Consider the following 17,708-nt stretch of genomic DNA (forward strand, 5'->3'; position numbering starts at 1 on the left):
TGGACAAAGAAGAACCAGGGGCCATCTGTACCACAGGTGGAAAATGAAATGTGAGCCTCCAAAACAGCTGTTACATCAGTCAATTTAGTGAGAAAAGTGGGTCAGACTACTTTCTGACTGATTGCCATGGTAGTGACAGACACAGTTTAAGAGGAAGCACAGGAAGCAAAGAAAAATCTAGTTACAGATAAATGAAGGTGTAGAAGAATTCCACCGCCGTCCCTTTTACCTCCCCATGCCTTTTCCTTACAACATGCAAAAACAATAGGCCCAGGAGTGCTTCATGAAAATTGGATAATTACATCAATTGATGAAAAATAGTTTATGGAATACCTACTAGACTATGCCATGTCCATTATATCATGCCCTCACAGTGACCCTCTGAGGAATGGAGGGGATCCTATTTTGCAGACACAGACTCTGAAATACTTGGCCCAAGTCCCAGATGGAGACCTCATGATCATGAGTTAACTCGATGGCAAAGTTAACAGCACCAGAACTTGAGATTATGTAACCATAAAAGCAGGGTAGGGCCAGGTTTTTCCAACTTGTATATTCAAAATTTGTATTCGTCAAGGGTGACTTAGTGGCTGAAATTCCAGCACTTGATGATATCACTCAAATACTCCCCATCTCCTCCTTTCAAAAATTATCTTTCTACTGATAGGAGACTGGAACCACTAATTTAGGACCACATCAGGAATATTCACAGGAAAAAAAGGTTACAAGCAAGACAAAGTTTTATTAGGAACCTTTGAAATGGTAATGGATATTCTTTTGGGACAAATACCAAAAATGTCACTTGGTAAACTTAAAAAACCTTTTTACCCTTTTAAAAAGATGAAATACAGTTTGCTATGCCTCGTAGCTTTATTTGATTCCATTTTCCACGTCTTGTGCTAATAAAATGTTCCAAAACCTTCACTATCTTTTTTGAGAATCAGACCTTCCAGGTTTCAGCAGAAAAGTTACAATTGGGTAAGAAATATAAACATCTGAGGAAGAAACTCTTCCCTATTTATGGCATTCATTATTAATTTTAGCCTCCAATTTAGCAGATCGGGTACTTGAATTTGGGGGAGAAGTAAAGAATTAGAAAGAGGAAAAAATACAGAAATGGAGGCTTGATAGACTCCCTTGCAAAGTCCCCTTTCCAAAGGAAACATTTAGAGATTGAGTTTTTGTTTGTTTGTTGTTTATTTGAATCCCCAAATAATTTAATGTGCTTACTTTCTGCATTCCCACTTATCAGAAGCTGTACTAAATATTATTACATCCTGCTCAGTTGGATAAAAGATCCCAAGTGAAAACTTACCAATCTAGTGACTACTGCTAGACCAAAAACTTCTCAGAGGCTTTATCCTCCCCACCACGCACACGTGCACACACACACACATACACACACACACACAATCAATCAATCAATCAATTAATCAGTCAATCAACAGACTGGAAGTTAAACTCAGTACCTTCAAGTAATGGTGCCAGGTACAGTACTTAAATTTGGCTGAAGGGAAGGGAGGAGGCAGTGCGTTTCAGGGCTGACTGAGCAAGACAACTAAAGAAACGTACATACTGTATGTTATTCGTTGACACACAGCCATTTGCCCCCTCTCTTGTCCTGGATAGCCAGCCCTTGCCTAGCCTCTGCCCCCTCTGGTGAGGATTTTAGAAAGGAAAAACATTGCTGTGTTCTGAGAGCTGAGTTTTCCTCACCTCCTCCACTTCAGGAGTACATTCTTTTCTTCTGGGGGGTTGACCTGCTCCTGGCCGAAAGGCTCCCATTGGAATATTGATATTTGCCTAAAAGAGAAAACGGTAGGTTTAGCTCAAAAAAAGTAAGAAATTGCAATGACATTCTGAGACAGTAATCATTGTGAAGAAAAATGCGTCTGAAAAGTACATCTTCAAAGCTTTTTATCTCAGGAAAATTGCTGTAATGACAGCATAAAAATATGCAAAGGAAAATTTGACTTCCACTTATTACAGATTACATTTATTACAGATTTCATTTATTACACATCCTTAGGTCTGTGCAGTGATTTTACAATTTCCTGTTGGATGGAAGAATTTGAAGACAGTTTGTTCTGGCTGTTGCCCTCCTGAGGTGCATATTATTTTTCTCTCTCTGGGATAAGGAGGGAACACATAATGACAGGCAAGGAGGAAAGAGCATCTGCATAAGTCATCCCACACCTTAGCCCTCCTTCCGGTCCCTTCAAATTTACCACATGGGAGGGGAGACATTTACACGTCCTAAGCTACTTCCTCCTTTCCATAATGTCCTGCACTTTATTGCCATAGTCTCTGAAATTGACACTCTTCTACCTTCTTCCCAACATGTACTTGTGTGGGTCAGTAAGGAGTAAACAGGGTGCTTGGAAAGCCAAGTTCCCTTTGTATCACCACCATTGACTCTTCTCCCTTATGATGATAAAATACTAATCTCCATCAGTGGTAAACATAAAATACCTTCATGACATCCTTTAAACATTAAATTAGGTAAGGATATATTGACACTGTAATTTGAACTTGGAGAGATAATATGTAAATTTGAATTTTGCCCATACTTATTTGATGTCAAAAGGTGAATATATGTAATGCAGATCAAAAATGTCCTCAACCAGTATTATCACTCACATAAAACAACCATCAAATACTATTTTAAAGTAGAATACAATATTTTTCCATTGAAGATAAAGTGTTGCCTTATGAGTAATTGGATATGTGGGCTTGAAAAGTTGAAATTTCGTTTTGATGTTATGCATGTAAATGATGCCTGAACAAAGGGAGCAAAATATTTTTTTATCTTATGACATGGATTGTATGATTTGGGCACCACACCAAAGGAAGTTATTAGGAAGTGTGGTAAGTCCCATTTGGAACTGCCTGGTACAAGCTCTGTTGCCAAGGGAATGCTTAACCCTATGAAACAGGAAGCATCCAGTGTCCATGTTCATGCAACATGGCAGGTCTGTGTTGTACTCCCTTCAGGATCAGGAGGTGACTTTTCCTACCCAGCGGCTTTAAAACACCCCATCCTTACTCGAATAATGCTGATACCACAGAAAGAAACAGATCCAAAGTATTTGTGGAAAGTAACCAGAGAGGTACATCATTGTGGAGCCATTCCTAGTACCAACAAGCCAAGGAGTATTTTTAATCAGTATGTACCGCATATGTTAAAATATAAATCCAGCACAACTTTAGAGAAAAGCATTTTAAAAACCTAAGGCTGAGCTTTCTATGCTATTTTTATGTGTAATGGAAATACCAGGTGGCCTAGAGTGGTAGGAGGAGGGAGCATAAGAGAGGAGAAAGATTTGTCTTATATGGTGGCAAATATGGAGCCACACTTCATGAATTCCAAGATGCATCTCTTTTAATATCTCTGGTCAGAATGTGTCTTACAACCAATAGTGTCCTACAATTTTAGTTGGCACATTTGCTTTATTTTGGCAGGATGTAAAATAACGGTATTTTACAATTGACAGTGTCTTAGATTGGATGAAATATCATAGGGGCCTGAATAAAGAAGATCAAGACAGTGTAAATAATACTCACAGAAGATAATCCATATTGGACCAATAGACTATTTCCATCATTACAGTTTGCATAAAAGAGGGGAAAAATCAATATAGGGACTATTTGGGAAAAAGTTAACCAGTTAAAAGTTTAGTTAAATCGTCCCTACCCCAATCCATTTATTAAGCATCTACAGGGGGCATCTTCCTAATGGTGAGCTCAAGTTATCATATTGTTTCTGAAAGACTTGATTGCTAAATTAACTCATTTAATCAAGTATATATGCTCTATGGTAGATTGTAGTTTTTAGTAAGGGGACATGCAAAGGTCATCCAGAACAATATAATATTGTGAAGGGCATGTTATAAGATGACTACTTTTCCTGTTCGGAGATTAATTTTAGTGATGCGCCCCCATGTGGCCTCTCCATGTTTCACGGGTGGCTTAACAGTAGTGAAAAGAGCCTAATGCTAGCAGTTGCTACAAGTTCTCTGTGCTTGAAAAAGTAATAATTGCTCTGGGTCTCATTGTCCCCATTTGTAATATGAATGTTAGGCTGTGTCAATGGTTTTCAAACCTCTTAACCAGGGAACTCTTCCTTCCTTCAAATGAAGTACTGTAAGAATATCTACAATGCAAAGCAGGCAGAGGTGGAGGGTTTAAATACCTGCATCCTCACAAGAAACTTTTGAGGTTAGTATTATCATCTTCATTTTACTGATGAAGAAATGAATCCTCAGAGAGGTTAATTCTGTCAAGGTCATACGTATAGTTCCAGGAAAAGGCAAGATTCCAAATTGAAGCTGCCTGACTTCAGGGACAGACCTTCTCACTCTCTCAAACCCGTCTCTAAAGAGCTTTTTTCACATGGCCAAAAATAGCTCTAACCAGCTCTAAAATTCCCTAAAGCAGCTCTGATATTGGAGACTTACACTTTGAGAGTGGCCTTTGAAAATGGGCACATAAAATGGATAATTTCATAATAGATACCAAAGAAAAGCCACATTGAAAAATAAGCCATTAACTCACCGACTTGACACTTTTTCTTCTTTAAAAGCATCACTCAAGAAATCAGAAAAACCTAAATGGGTTTTTTTTTTTTTGACAGCAGATATTGACAGGAACCAAAGCAGCCTGAAAATACGTCGAACATTCAATCATAATGTGCACCAATAAGGGAGTATAAGAGGCGTGCTTTGTCAGTTGTGGCATGCATTATACTATTAACAAGATGATTAGAGATGTTTCATTAGTATAATTGTAGGACAGTAATCTTTAAGTGACAAGTCATAGACTAAATTATAGCCATAAGAAAAATTCCTTATAATTTGAATTTGATAAGAATATGTAGATCTGTAACTCTCGGTTTTTATTCCATTGGCCAGAAAATTGGGTCATATTTTGTCTGTTTCACTGACTTACTCTGTGTTTAAACACAAATGAAATACTTTCTCAGCGACTAATTTTTCTACCTACAAATTGATATGGTATTTGCTACACAAAATAGGCTTAAAATACAAGCTAAACTTTTATGAAATAATAAACAAACAGAAAATGTTTAACATCAATGACCTAGAGTTTATATTAGGTTAGGCTTCCTTCTCTCCATAGATTCTATATAAATGCAAAGGAAGCAGTCTCTTTTTTTTTTCCTTTTGTAATGCAATCCTTTGTATTTCTTTTCCCTCCCTGAGGTTTATTCATTTTAGAGATTTAAAAATATGTCCCTGATGCAGCAGACCTGGTGCATCACTTTCCCAAGCTATATATAATTTGTTACATCCTCCAAGTTGGGAATGGAAAAAAAAATCTACTAGATCATCTTTTGCCAGAATAGGATACAGTCCCCTGATAGAAGACTTATCTGATGTGAAATTAATACTACACTTGATCTCACTAGGTGAAGAAAAGTAGAAAGAATTCCCTGTAAGTTAATTCCACTGCTCCCTTAATTATTTGTATTGTTCTCTTTGCTTGGCTCCGGGCTTTGAGCCCAGAGGATTCTGGAAACAATATTTCCTCCACACCCCTTTCTGTGTGGCTTACAATGGAATGACATCTTCTTTCCCTAGTGGGTTGGATTCTGATAGCTGCCAGCCGGCTGGGTACTGACAATTCCTATTGAACTTTGCTTTCCACAGCCATTGTTCTCTTATCTCCCCCTCCCTTTTTGTCCCCACTCTGTCTCTCCTTTTCTGAACCCACTGTGAGTTTTCTGAACAGTTCAGAGGCTTCTGGAGTTTCCTCCCATTGCATTATTTGTTTCAGATGACCCCCTACTGATTCAATCTTTACTTTTCAAAGGACCCCAGAAGCTCCTGCCAGAATCTATAGCCTCCCCCATGCCATTCTTCTGTAGCACAGGCAGAGGAAATTCTACAGGGTTGTATTTTGCATTATTTCTTTCTGCTCTTTCCTATTCTCACAGTCTTAGTCGTTCTCTGAACAGAGCAACATATGACATTTTGAGATTTATAGCACCTTTACAGAAGACTTCAGAAAGACTGTTTGTTTTTTCATAACGGATTAGCAAATGAGATTCTTGTTTGATATATTAACGTAAAATGAGAGACACACACACATCTACCTACTAAAATATAGTCAACTTATTTTAAAACAAAATTCTATATCACTGGAATGCATAACTGCTTAGGGATTCTTGAAATGTGGAGTGGATTCAAAACACGGAAAACTTTCCCACACAACACAATTTTGAGAAACTTCTACTTTGCCACTGTTCTTCACCCATGATGTTTCATACTGAAAATGTTTTTATTTTTGCTCTGTTCTCAACACTTTTTTGTTCCCTTCAATAATTTCCTGAATGACTCAACTGTAATCTCATCATCCAGGGAAAAGCAGATTTCAAGAATGTACTGTACAGCTATTAAGATAATGTGCACAATCGGTCGGGGGCAGGTTGTATTCCTGAAGTGCTTTTGGATGTCAACATAAAAAAAATGACATCTTTTTGCAAGTATGTGTCTGCTTTGCCTCGTGTCACAAATATAGAGCTAGGCAGAGCCACAATGATCATTAGCTGGAGGTAATACTGAACCCACTTGAGAGTAAGACTCCTACATTCCAGTTCTTAATACACTTAAAAGAAACCAGCATTGGAAATCATAAACAATGTATTATAGTTGTTTATGTAAGAAACAGTAGATCCATGATCAAAGAAAAGGCCTTGCATCTACATTAAAACAAATGGCAAATGAAAGTTAATTTTTGATGTTTTAAATTTAAATAAAATATTGAAGGAAGGCATGTATGATCATTATGATTTTTAGCTTTAATCAGTCTATCAGATTAACAATGGATGGTAATAGTCTATTCCTCTATACCAATGATTGTCATATATTTGGAATCATTTTAAAACTGGAAATCCTACACAGGAAATACTTAGAGTCTCTAATGCCTATCTGTAAATATTTTCATCTTCCATGGAGACTGCTTTCTTCTTCCACATTATGCCCTAGATAATGGAGAGTGGAAGAACAATGACAACTAGTGGGGAAGGGAAAGAAGTACTGAAACATGGAGCATCAGAATATTCTCTTCTACACATAGATTGGGTAGCAACGGAAAACTTCCCATGCTAAGAAGCCACATACTCACTAATGATGCAGGATTCATATAATTTTTTTCAAATGTATGATAAGTTAGATTTAGTTTTACAAATGGCTTAAGTTGATCTAGCCATGGTTGTTTGAATTTCAAGACCATGTTTATCATTGAGTCTCTTTACTTTGTACTTTTAACTCCAAGCCAACTTACTCTTAAGGTGACTTTAATCAGTGTAGACTATCAGCTTCTTCACTGAAATGCTGACACTGTTTCTAAATGTTGAGTTCTTTAAAAGGGAGGCACCCAGCATCCATAAAACGGTAATTGCCTCTCAAGTAGCCTTGGTGCTTATGATTATCCTTGAGATGGTCCACACCCACTCCTCCAGCCTTACTGTCTGTGCCAATGGTGGGAGCAGTAAGTAAAGACAGCATTGCAGAGTGGTTCCAAACATGGGCTTTGGGATCAGACTGAATAATTGATTTTAGGGCTTGACTATCTTACTTACAAATTGTATAATCCTGGGGGAGTTACTTCACTTTTCCAAACCTAACATTAGGATCCATGGAAATCCCACTGCACTGGGCCAGGTATATGGTAAACCTTGAATAAACTGAAACTATTATTGTCATCCTGATAATAAACCTTAGAAGTTATTCTCAAGAAGTTCACAGACTTACAAGCTGGACAGAGACTTAGAAGTCATTTAACTGAAGCTCCTCCCTTTGAAGATCACAAGGACCAGGGGGGTGAATTTACATCGTAGAGCTAAGACTGGGGCACAGGACTCTTTTTTGGTCAGCCATGAAGTTCTCAGATCTCATGGGAGAGTACAAATAATACTCAGCTTACTTTCATTAACGGTGGAGAGAAAGGATCAGTGACAATCCAGAGAAGATTGGCTCTGTGTGAATTGGGGCCCTAAGGAGGCCTGTGGTGGTTCCCAAAGTGGGTGTGTTCAGGAGAAAGAAGGACAGGCAGATGCTGCCAGTGGCTGGTGTCACTTGGTCTCATTAGAGAGAGTCACCAAACGGATCACTGATGGGATTAGATTCCCAGCAGTTCTAGCTTTCCCCACCACCTGTCATGTCAAATTCTTTCATTTGAGGGAGAGGACCCAATATGCAGAGTGTGCTGATGTTACCTTCACTGCAGCTCAATTCCCACCAAGAGTGGGGTTGTAAGAAGCAGCCTGGAGAGACCAGAACCGGAGTTGAAAATCTATAGTCCGTGGGCCAAATCCAGTCCACCACCTGATTTTGTAAATAAAGTTTCATTGGGACATAGCCACATTCATTAATTTATGTACTGCCTATGGCTGCTTTTGTGGTACAACAGCAGAGCTGAGTAGTGGGAACAGACCAAACGACTCGCAAAGCCTAAAATATTTATTATTTGGTCCTTTATAGAAAAGGTTTGCCAACCTCTGGCATAGAACTTTATCAGCTGCTTACGGGACAAATGCCCTCTCCGGGCTAAGAAAGAATCAACTGATTCTTTCAGGATGTTTTTATGCCCCTGGCAGAGATTTAACTAATACAACTAAAGAGAAGTGTAGGATTAGAATCCCTTTACAATTCAAAAGCCATCTCTTCTTCAGTGTGGATGTGAAAGACTACTGTCTACCTCCTTTAAGGGTGGTTCTAGTTCTGGCCTCCCTCTTACTCTGGTGCACAGGGGAGATGGAACCAGTTGAAGACAAAGCCAAGGCCATTCCATGCATTACTTGGATAGTTAGAAGGCCCATCTCTTAAGGAATCTGTATACTATAAACCAGGCACTTGCCATAGATTATTTTGTCTATTCATTATAACAACCCGATTAAATAGTATGATTGTCCCCATTTTACAGAAAGGTTGACTAAAGGTGAACTAACATTGCAGAGATTTGTAACTATTTGACTCCATGTTGTCTGGAGGTGCATTAATTCAACTCCTGAAATGCCTGACTGTTAGAACTATGGTCAAAAGTAACTTAAATTCACCCAAGCCAGACAAACTAGAAATCTAAGTCATTGTTTCTAGAAGTTCGCACTGCAAAACACTATCTTGTAAGACAGTAACTGAATAGGTCCAATATGTTTAGAAAACATTGCATATGTTTCTGCCCTCTTGGAAATAACTTGATGCCATTAGCAAGTTGTGGACTCTGAGAAAAATTTTCAAACGTTAAACTATATTAGCCTCTAATCTAATTAACAACATCCCATAAAACTAGTATTCCAAAGAACACACTTTGGAAGCTGTTGAAGTAGATGATGATGGTGGTGAATGATGACAATAGCTAATATTTATTAAGCAATTACAGTGAGCCAGGCACTGAGCTGAGTATTGACACGCATTAAATTCATTTAGCCTTCATAGTAATCCTATGAGATAAAGACTAATTCTTCTCTTGATAGATGAGGAAACTGAGGCACAAAGAGGCTAAATAACTTTCTCAAAGTCATGCAGCTAGCAAGTACTGGAGACCTTGAGTGCCTCAAACACAGGGATCAGGGATCAATTCATCTCATGGATCAGGGATCAATTCATCTTTGTATATACCCTACACTTAGCACAGTGCCTGGCACATATTATGCACTCAGGAAATAACAAATGAACTGAATTGGAGATAAAATCCTAATAAAAATAAGTGACTAGAGGGTATGGAGTAGAACATTTCAGAGCTTTAAATGGTATTTACACAATGAAGAGAGTCCCTTATTAATCAGGGCTTCTATTTGTTCCAGACAAGACTAACCTAGATAATGTCCCTACTATAAACCATTGTGTATGGTGTAACCACGTTAATATTTTATTTCATGTACCCTACTTAAGGTTAATGCAAAGATAATACGAAAATATCAGATAGTGCTGATCCTATTTACCCACAAGAAATAATATTTCATTTGAAGGTGCATTAAATTGGGCCTTTTGTGTGGCATAAAATATATCGAAAGAGGCAATACCACATCCATAAGGAACCGCTGCATTGCCTTTGTTGGCAGAATGGATGGATCTTTTGTAATGCGGTATAATAACGGCTACTGAGAACAGTCAGTAGCAGCTTTTAAAATATTACAAATCTAAAAATATATCAAGGTCAAAATTAGTAAATAAAATACTAGTGAATTTTCAGTGTAGATTTGAGGGAGGCCAGGGACCATTAAGGAAGAAAAACCAACACACTTTCAGTTTTAAAAGGAAGAGGGAAAAAAGACAGCCCGAGAGAAGACTGTTTTTACGTCCTGCAAAAATAAAAAGGAATTTTTATGTTTAGCACTTCTGGAGGTTCAAATGCAGTGATTAAATGATATTACTTCTCACAACTTTAACATAAAGTATTCCTGAATGATAATAATTCTAATAATGGTTGACACTCAATGTGTGCTTACTATGCTGTTTTTGTTTGTTTGTTTGTTTGTTTGTTTGTTTTAAGACAGAGTCTCACTCACTCTGTTGCCCAGGCTGGAGTGCAGTGACGCAATCTCGGCTCACAGCAACCTCTGCCTCCCAGGTTCAAGCAATTCTCCTGCCTCAGCCTCCTGAGTAGCTGGGACTACAGGTGTGTGCCATAATGCCTGGCTAATTTTTTGTATTTTTAGTAGAGACAGGGTTTCACCGTGTTAGCCAGGATGGTCTCGATCTCCTGACCTCGTGATCTGCCCATCTCGGCCTCCCAAAGTGCTGGGATTACAGGCATGAACCACCGTGCCCGGCCTACTATGCTGTTTTAAGCATTTTGTACATGCAGCCCTAGGAAGTGAATACTATTATTTTATCTCCATTTTACAGATGTGGAAATGGAGGCACAGAGAGGTCAAGTAGGGAGAGTAATTTTCCCATGATCCTACACCAGTACAGGATGGATTAAGGACCCTAGTAATATAGTTTCAGAGCCCATGCTACTAACTGCTTCTACACTGGGTAAAAGAGAAGATTCAAAGGCTCAAGGATGTCCACAGGTCTGGAAGACAAAATATAATTCCACTAACACTGTCAGGGAAATCAGAGGCTCACTAGGTAGACACCAGAGGGCTGGATGTGACAATGCAGAGTGGAATCCTTGCCAAATTCATAGGCCCTTCCTTGGTGGTTTGTTCAATGACGTGTTTCCAGAGGTTGCTCTACATCCTGCCACTTAAGAACCCCTTCAATTTAAGGATCTGTATTAGTCGTGACAGGTAAAGATCTGTCCCTCCACCTACCTCCACCAGCGGTGTGTGCTAGGATTTCTAAACCCCTTGATGATGTGTTTACAACAAGCACACCCCTCAAGAACACAGTCAACCATTTATGATTGTGTTTCTGTTGTGATGGTGCATCAGGTCTAAAATATTCAGGAACTGCCACATGACCTGCAGTATTCAGAAAAGTCCAAGAAAAAGGTTCCTTTGGAGAAAGCACAGACAGGCTCCATGTTGACGGAAAGATGGAATTTTACAATAAAGCATTGTGCCCAGAGTTTCAGGGTGGAAGCCATTTGAGAGTCAAATACAGGGCCCTTAAGAGAAATAACAAATTAAATATTGAGTAAAAACAAATACTGAAAGTTATTTTCATAATTGTATTTTTGTTTCCAAATGCCTGCTTCCTCCTTCCCTTTTTGTGGGTGACACTTAAGTCAGTTTAAACAACCAAGGAATTTGTTTGCTGGGAGGGCACGTGGACAACTAATAACATATGAATTTTAAAAGATAAATACCCAAGCCCTGGGAAGAACACTTAACTACAAAAGGATATTATTTAAAGAAAGATGTATTTCAAACACATGAGTCAACAAACTGTGACTCATCTGTTTGTGCACTTATCAATTGGAAATTAAAAATAAAATTGAATATATCCTCTATCAATGAACACATCAAAAACATATCAAAAAACATATACACTACATTTTTAGAAGATAATTTAATTCTCACTTATAAACTGATTGTCTTATAATTCAGAACAATAAACAAAAATAGCTTGCTTCTCCTGTCTCAGTTGTACCTAACTGGTTTTATATCCTTTCTCAATTGTACCTTACAAATCTTATGAAGAACTTAATTTTCTTCTTGAAGTTCACCATCAGCTAGGAGCGAACAATCACCAGAAATATGACTTATTAAGCAATCAGGCAAGAAGTTGCAGAGCTGATGTTAAAATACAAATATACCTACTTACCTGGATGGCTCTAACATTGGAAACTGGCTGTTTCGACATATTCATGCAGTCTTATCCCTAAAAAAACAAGTAAGAAACTGTTAGAGGTGGCAGCATTCAGATTCTTAGTCTTGATAAATTAGAATTTAACTCATAATTCAACTGGGCAGTCACCCCTTTCACTGGCCATATATTCTTTCAGTCTCAGTTTCCAAAGTTACTAAGAGACTCTCCTTCCTGATGCCTCGGGTGAGGGAACACTAGAGCGCCAGGATAAATCATTCAGGAGCAGAAATGGTGAGATGCCTCGCCTCTGATGCTAATGATATACAATCAGAAACTTGAAAGGTGCTATCATCTCCTTCCCTGCCCTCCTGACCTTCTGCCAAGAGCAGCAAAGCAAAGAGGTTGTGGAAATAAAACACCTTTGTTCCGGGCCTCTGAAGTTCTTGGCTTGAAACTGAACTTTTGATCTGAATTCATAATTGCCAGGGCTGCTATAGTCCATTGGGAGTGCCTCCTCTTTGTTGAACACCCAAAAAGAAATGGCCTGTACCACTTCCTTAACTGCTGTGATGCTCTCTACTTGCTGTGCGGTGTCTGTTCTGCCCAGCAACCTGGGAGATGCTGTGAGGACGTAGGTCCCATCTCCTGCTCTGCGTGCCCCTACCCAGTGCTTTTGATAAGTTGCCTCATACAGAGCCCAGGCTCTGTAAACACAGGCAGACAGCAAGCCTTGCCTGTATACTTTTCTTTCAAGGAGGCAAGGAAGACTTACACATGACCATAACAAATCCTCAAGATGTAGAAGTGCTTCCTTCCCAAAAGAATTTTGCTTTCTTTAAGCATGTGAGACCTGACTTAGAGCACAGTGACTAGAGCACATTAGGGGATGCAGGATGCAATTTACTGGGGATAGGGGAGAAGGGAATGGTCTAGCTCTGGCTGTTTTTGTAGCTTGGCCTATTAAATGTCAGCAGGACCAATTGAAAAATTAAAAATTCATTGAATTCAAAACATGCTGCGTTTTAAACCCAAACTGTAAAACAGGTTGACTGAGGTCTATTGACTGGTGTAAGTGATGTGTCCACTGGTAAGTAAAAGAATGCAAAAAGCAGTGTTGGCATTTGCCACACATCTTGTGTAACCTGGGCAATGTCACTCAATATTTCTAAGCCCATTTCCTCTTTAAATTTTACCTGCTTCAGAGGTTGTGGTAAGAATCCATATGACATACATGCTCCTGAAAAGGCCCTGTGAACTGTAAAGCATGATGCAAATATTTATTGTTTACTACCATCGTCCATAGCTAATGACCTTGGAGTGTTGTACTCATCTCCAGCTTTAAGTTCAGAGTAATAATTTATATAGGTATGTTCCCCAACACCTGTGGAGATAAAAGAGCTGAAAAGAACTCTTGTGAAAAATAAGTCTTTCGAAATCTCTAAAGTCTTAGGCTCTATTATGTGAAGTTAAACAATTCCATATTTTTTAAAAACCTCTATACTCAGGGTATCCAAATATATAGTTTTTGGAGCCACACACGTGAAAACAATAAGACTCTTTTTAAAGAGCTTCCCCTGAATGTCTTTGTAACATATAGATTTAGCCTCCATGCATAAGGGTCTAGGTAGAATTATTTTTAATATGGTTACAAAATTAAAAAGCAATAACAAATGGAACAGTCAAGGATACATTTTTCTCTATGATATGTTTCAAATAGATTGCTGTCTTTCCTGCAGTGTCATAAAGAAATGAAGGATTTTTAATTTGTGGATCTAGGACACACAGCTTAATTCCAAAAAGAAAAGCTTCGTGGCTTAATTTTTAATGTTTTTATTCTTCAAAAGCTGTTAGAAGTCATACAAAGCAATAATTTTCACAGAACTTTAAATTTCTCAGCATATGGTATTCTCTGTGTGTGTACAACTAAAGTTTAATATCACTTGGGAACTTGTTAAAGAAGTTATTGTACATCAATTTGAAAGAGGGATTAGAAAATTTCTTTATGTTATGACAATAGCAAGTTGAAATATTTTTTAAAATTAGTCAATGAATGATTGTTATACTGTATTTTTTTAAAAATCAATTTTATATTTTCAATGGACTGATTTAACTTACTACTGGATTGCTGTTTTTGTGTGAACCTCTGAGTCTCAAGAATGGATGGGCCTTGTCTCCTGTACAGTTTTGGTATATTCTGATTTGCATACAAATCTCTTAACATGCATGTCAGTGTTTGAAAGAGACATCTATAGAAAGCTGGTCAGATCCCAACTCTCATTCCTCACAAACAGGCTGGATAACATTTGTGTAAATCAGTTCAGAAGCAGTTCCTGCTGTCCTCATTACTTTCAGAGAAATCAGGGCAAAGCATACTGATGAATAAAAATAGACAGTGTTCCCTGTTTCCCTGGCCCTGCAGTCACCTCTACCAGGGATGTAGAGTGTGGAACACACCTTCCTTCTTCATCTGAATGCTTCATCCCGGGACCAAGAAAAGAAAACTATGCCTTAGATACACATTCCACTCCCACCAGGCCACCGCTTTTCATCCAAAGAGGTACTCTTTACAGCACTCAATTACTATGTCTCCTGGTTCTGGCTAAAGTTTTGAAACATGGAAAGTTTGACAAGGCATATATTGACTTTTACAAAGCCTATAGTATAATGAAAATGCTTGCCAGCTAAGCACCGCTGAGTTTTCCTGGCAGTTCTGTAAGTCAGTGGGGACCATTAATGGTCTGTATGCTGAGTCACCTATGATATATCCCTGCTTGTCTTTGATTGGGCAGCACCTAATATCTGACTTCTAAATAGAACTCTTTGACTTACTAAAAATTTGTCAATAGTAATATCACTCATTTAATAAGAAGGGATTCAGAGGAAAATCAATCACTATTCAGAGATAAGAGCTTTGTTTGTTCTTTTTAAAGGTCGAATAAGTGGGTAAAGCTCCATCTCAAAGAGAATTATCTTCTGTCCTGCATCTAGAAAGATGTTCAGCTGTCTGAACTGACTAACTCCTTATTCACTCTGCTTTAAATATGCTGAGAGGAAAGAGGTACTCTTAGCGTTCTCATACTTCAGAACCTGGTGCCCGCATAGAAAGGGACAGTGAGTGCTGCCCTCTACCCTGCTGAGTATGGGAATACCGTGACCAAAGTGAAGATTTAAAAAGATGGTTCTATCATTGATAGAACTTTATCATTGAGACCAAGCCTGGTGCTTAGGGAAAGGAGAAAATCATTTTAAACTTGTACTGTATAAAAACTCTGGCAATAATTTGCATTTTGGTAAATCAAAGAACTAGCATTATAGCTTTTCTCTGGTCCAAATTCTGATGATTTCTTGGCTTAGGGCTTCAATCAATCTGCAGCTGACCGACTGTAATCCTGGCCAGCACAGCTTCAAGGTCACAGTTATCATTTCTAGACTGTGGACATTTTATTGTTGCCACTATCGATGAAAACTGCCTTTCAGTATTTGCCTAGTTCAATATTCTTTCAGCACCCTCACCCCTCACAATTTATAAACAGAATCAGCAATACCACCAATGAAAAATGAATTTACAAGGAAGCTACACCCACTGGTTACAAGCCTACAAAGTTAAAAGTAGTCACTTCGAGTTAGGTATCAAGGAAATTTCCTTTAGAAAACCCAGTCGCCGGAGCTGGGTCCTTCTGCTTACCTGCTTTATGTATTTGTTTACTGCCTAAGGGAAGTCCCAGGCAGTCAGATGCAAGAATACAAAGCTCCTTGGAAGGTGGAAGGGGTGCCCGGTGTCCTCTGAGCTGCGATCTCAATTCCGATGCTTTTCATGTGGCTGAAATAGCTCGAGTGCTCTGTGCCTCTCCCGGTATTGAGAGCTGCTCCTGGCTCGGGGCTGGAGGGGAACTTAAACTGTTAAGGCTAAGTGTTAAAGAGAATTCCTGTCATAGCTCACAGTTGTTCTTCCTAAATATAGAGTTTGATACAAGCCATATGCTGGCTGCCTCCGAAAGGCTTGACCGTGCGGAAAGCAGGCTCAAATGTCAGCCGGGAGGTGGCTATGGTATCTTACTTGCCCTCCTAATCTTCCAGAAGATGCTGGCTGCATTTTCTCATATATTCTGAGTGGGTATAGCAAAGTTCAAAAAGTAGGGAAAGTCTATCTTTAGCTTTATTACCTGGATGCCAGAAGATGAGCATTCAATAAAAATTGGGGGGTGTCAGCATGGTACCATGCCTCTCAGCAGGGGTACTGACATTAAACAGGGTTTGAATCCTAGCTTGATCACTTGGGAGCTGTTAAAGTTACTTAATAATAAGTACTCAACAAATAGTCACCAAATGATGATAATTATCCTACTAAGTTGAACTATATGACATTGCCCTTTTTGTAGGTCAAAAATGGTCCAAGATGGACAGGCTGGTGAGGTTCCAGGGCCTACAGCCCTGCCCACTCTGCTCTACTGCCTCTACTGGTGACAAAGATTTTGACCTTAGAGTACGTGAGACAACAGAACAAAGAAGAAATGTCTATTTTAAATATGGCAAGGGTCAGGAGCAGGTACAAGGCAAAACATTTTTTAAACAGAAAACTTCCAAATCCTAAGATACATGCTCACTATTTTTAACACCACTTTTAATTTTTTTAACCTCTCCAGTCTCTGAAATTACCTTTACCTAGAGCTGTACTTCAGTAGAAGTATTAAACAGAGTGGAGAGACTTAAAATCCGTCCACTGTGGAAGTGAGCTCCATGTCTGAGTTCTTGACAGCATGGTCAAGCCACTGAACTATATTACCAGCAACCATCGCTTACCAGTCTTCTTGTTACATGAGGAAAAGAAGCAGCTCCAATTTGTAGGAGCCCTAGACATCAGGCTTCTGTTCCCTGTAGCTGAATGCATTCCAGATGGAAGTAGTTGGGCTTTTTTCAGAACTGTAAAAGGAAAACCAACTTTCTGGGAGTTTAGGAGGTCAACAGATAATTGTGGTTCATTTTCGATTGGGGTTCACCATTAAGTTCTGTTTATGTGTTGTTCAAAAGAATTGTATCTTTAAAATTCAGTTTAGACATCATCCTTTGAGATCACATGGTGCCAAAAGTGAGTTATTTATACACTGGAGAAGATAATATAGTGAGCATCTTAATATTTCTCCAGGTGTTTGGCTACTTCTGTGTGTTCAGAGCTCTTCACCAGACAAATGATGACATCACTCCATGGACCAACAATGAGCCATTTTTGGCCCCTTGTCCTGAAGTTAGCCCATACTTTTTGCCACAGTCCTTTTGCCCCAGTGGCCCCTCAGTAGCCACTGATGGTGTATATGTTGAGGAAACTGCTCCTGGCAGAAATGCCTTGTACACAGGGCTGGCCCAATATGAGTGTGGCTGCCTCTGTGGGAAAAACTAAAGTGAGCTGCATAACCAGGGCTCTGTTGGTCATAAGTCACAGTAACCCAAAGGGAACTAGTTTAAGCCAAGAGGGGTGTGGCAGACAGTCAA

General features: G+C 38.9%; 1 protein-coding gene across 1 annotated transcript in view; it reads right to left on the reverse strand.

Moving 5' to 3' along the window:
• Nucleotides 1-16,132, reverse strand: part of SMPX (small muscle protein X-linked) — a 52,066-nt gene extending 35,934 nt beyond the window's left edge. Inside the window, exons 1-3 of the mRNA XM_054472269.2 lie at nucleotides 15,907-16,132; nucleotides 12,237-12,293; nucleotides 1,717-1,803 (exon numbers count right to left, since the gene is read on the reverse strand). Of these exons, the coding sequence (XP_054328244.1) occupies nucleotides 1,717-1,803; nucleotides 12,237-12,281 (132 nt within the window). The 5' untranslated portion in view covers nucleotides 12,282-12,293; nucleotides 15,907-16,132. The remainder of the gene's footprint in view (nucleotides 1-1,716; nucleotides 1,804-12,236; nucleotides 12,294-15,906) is intronic.
• Nucleotides 16,133-17,708: the final 1,576 nt, after the last annotated feature.

Source organism: Pongo pygmaeus, chromosome X (assembly GCF_028885625.2).
Source record: "Pongo pygmaeus isolate AG05252 chromosome X, NHGRI_mPonPyg2-v2.0_pri, whole genome shotgun sequence".
NCBI classification, from domain to species: Eukaryota; Metazoa; Chordata; class Mammalia; order Primates; family Hominidae; genus Pongo; species Pongo pygmaeus.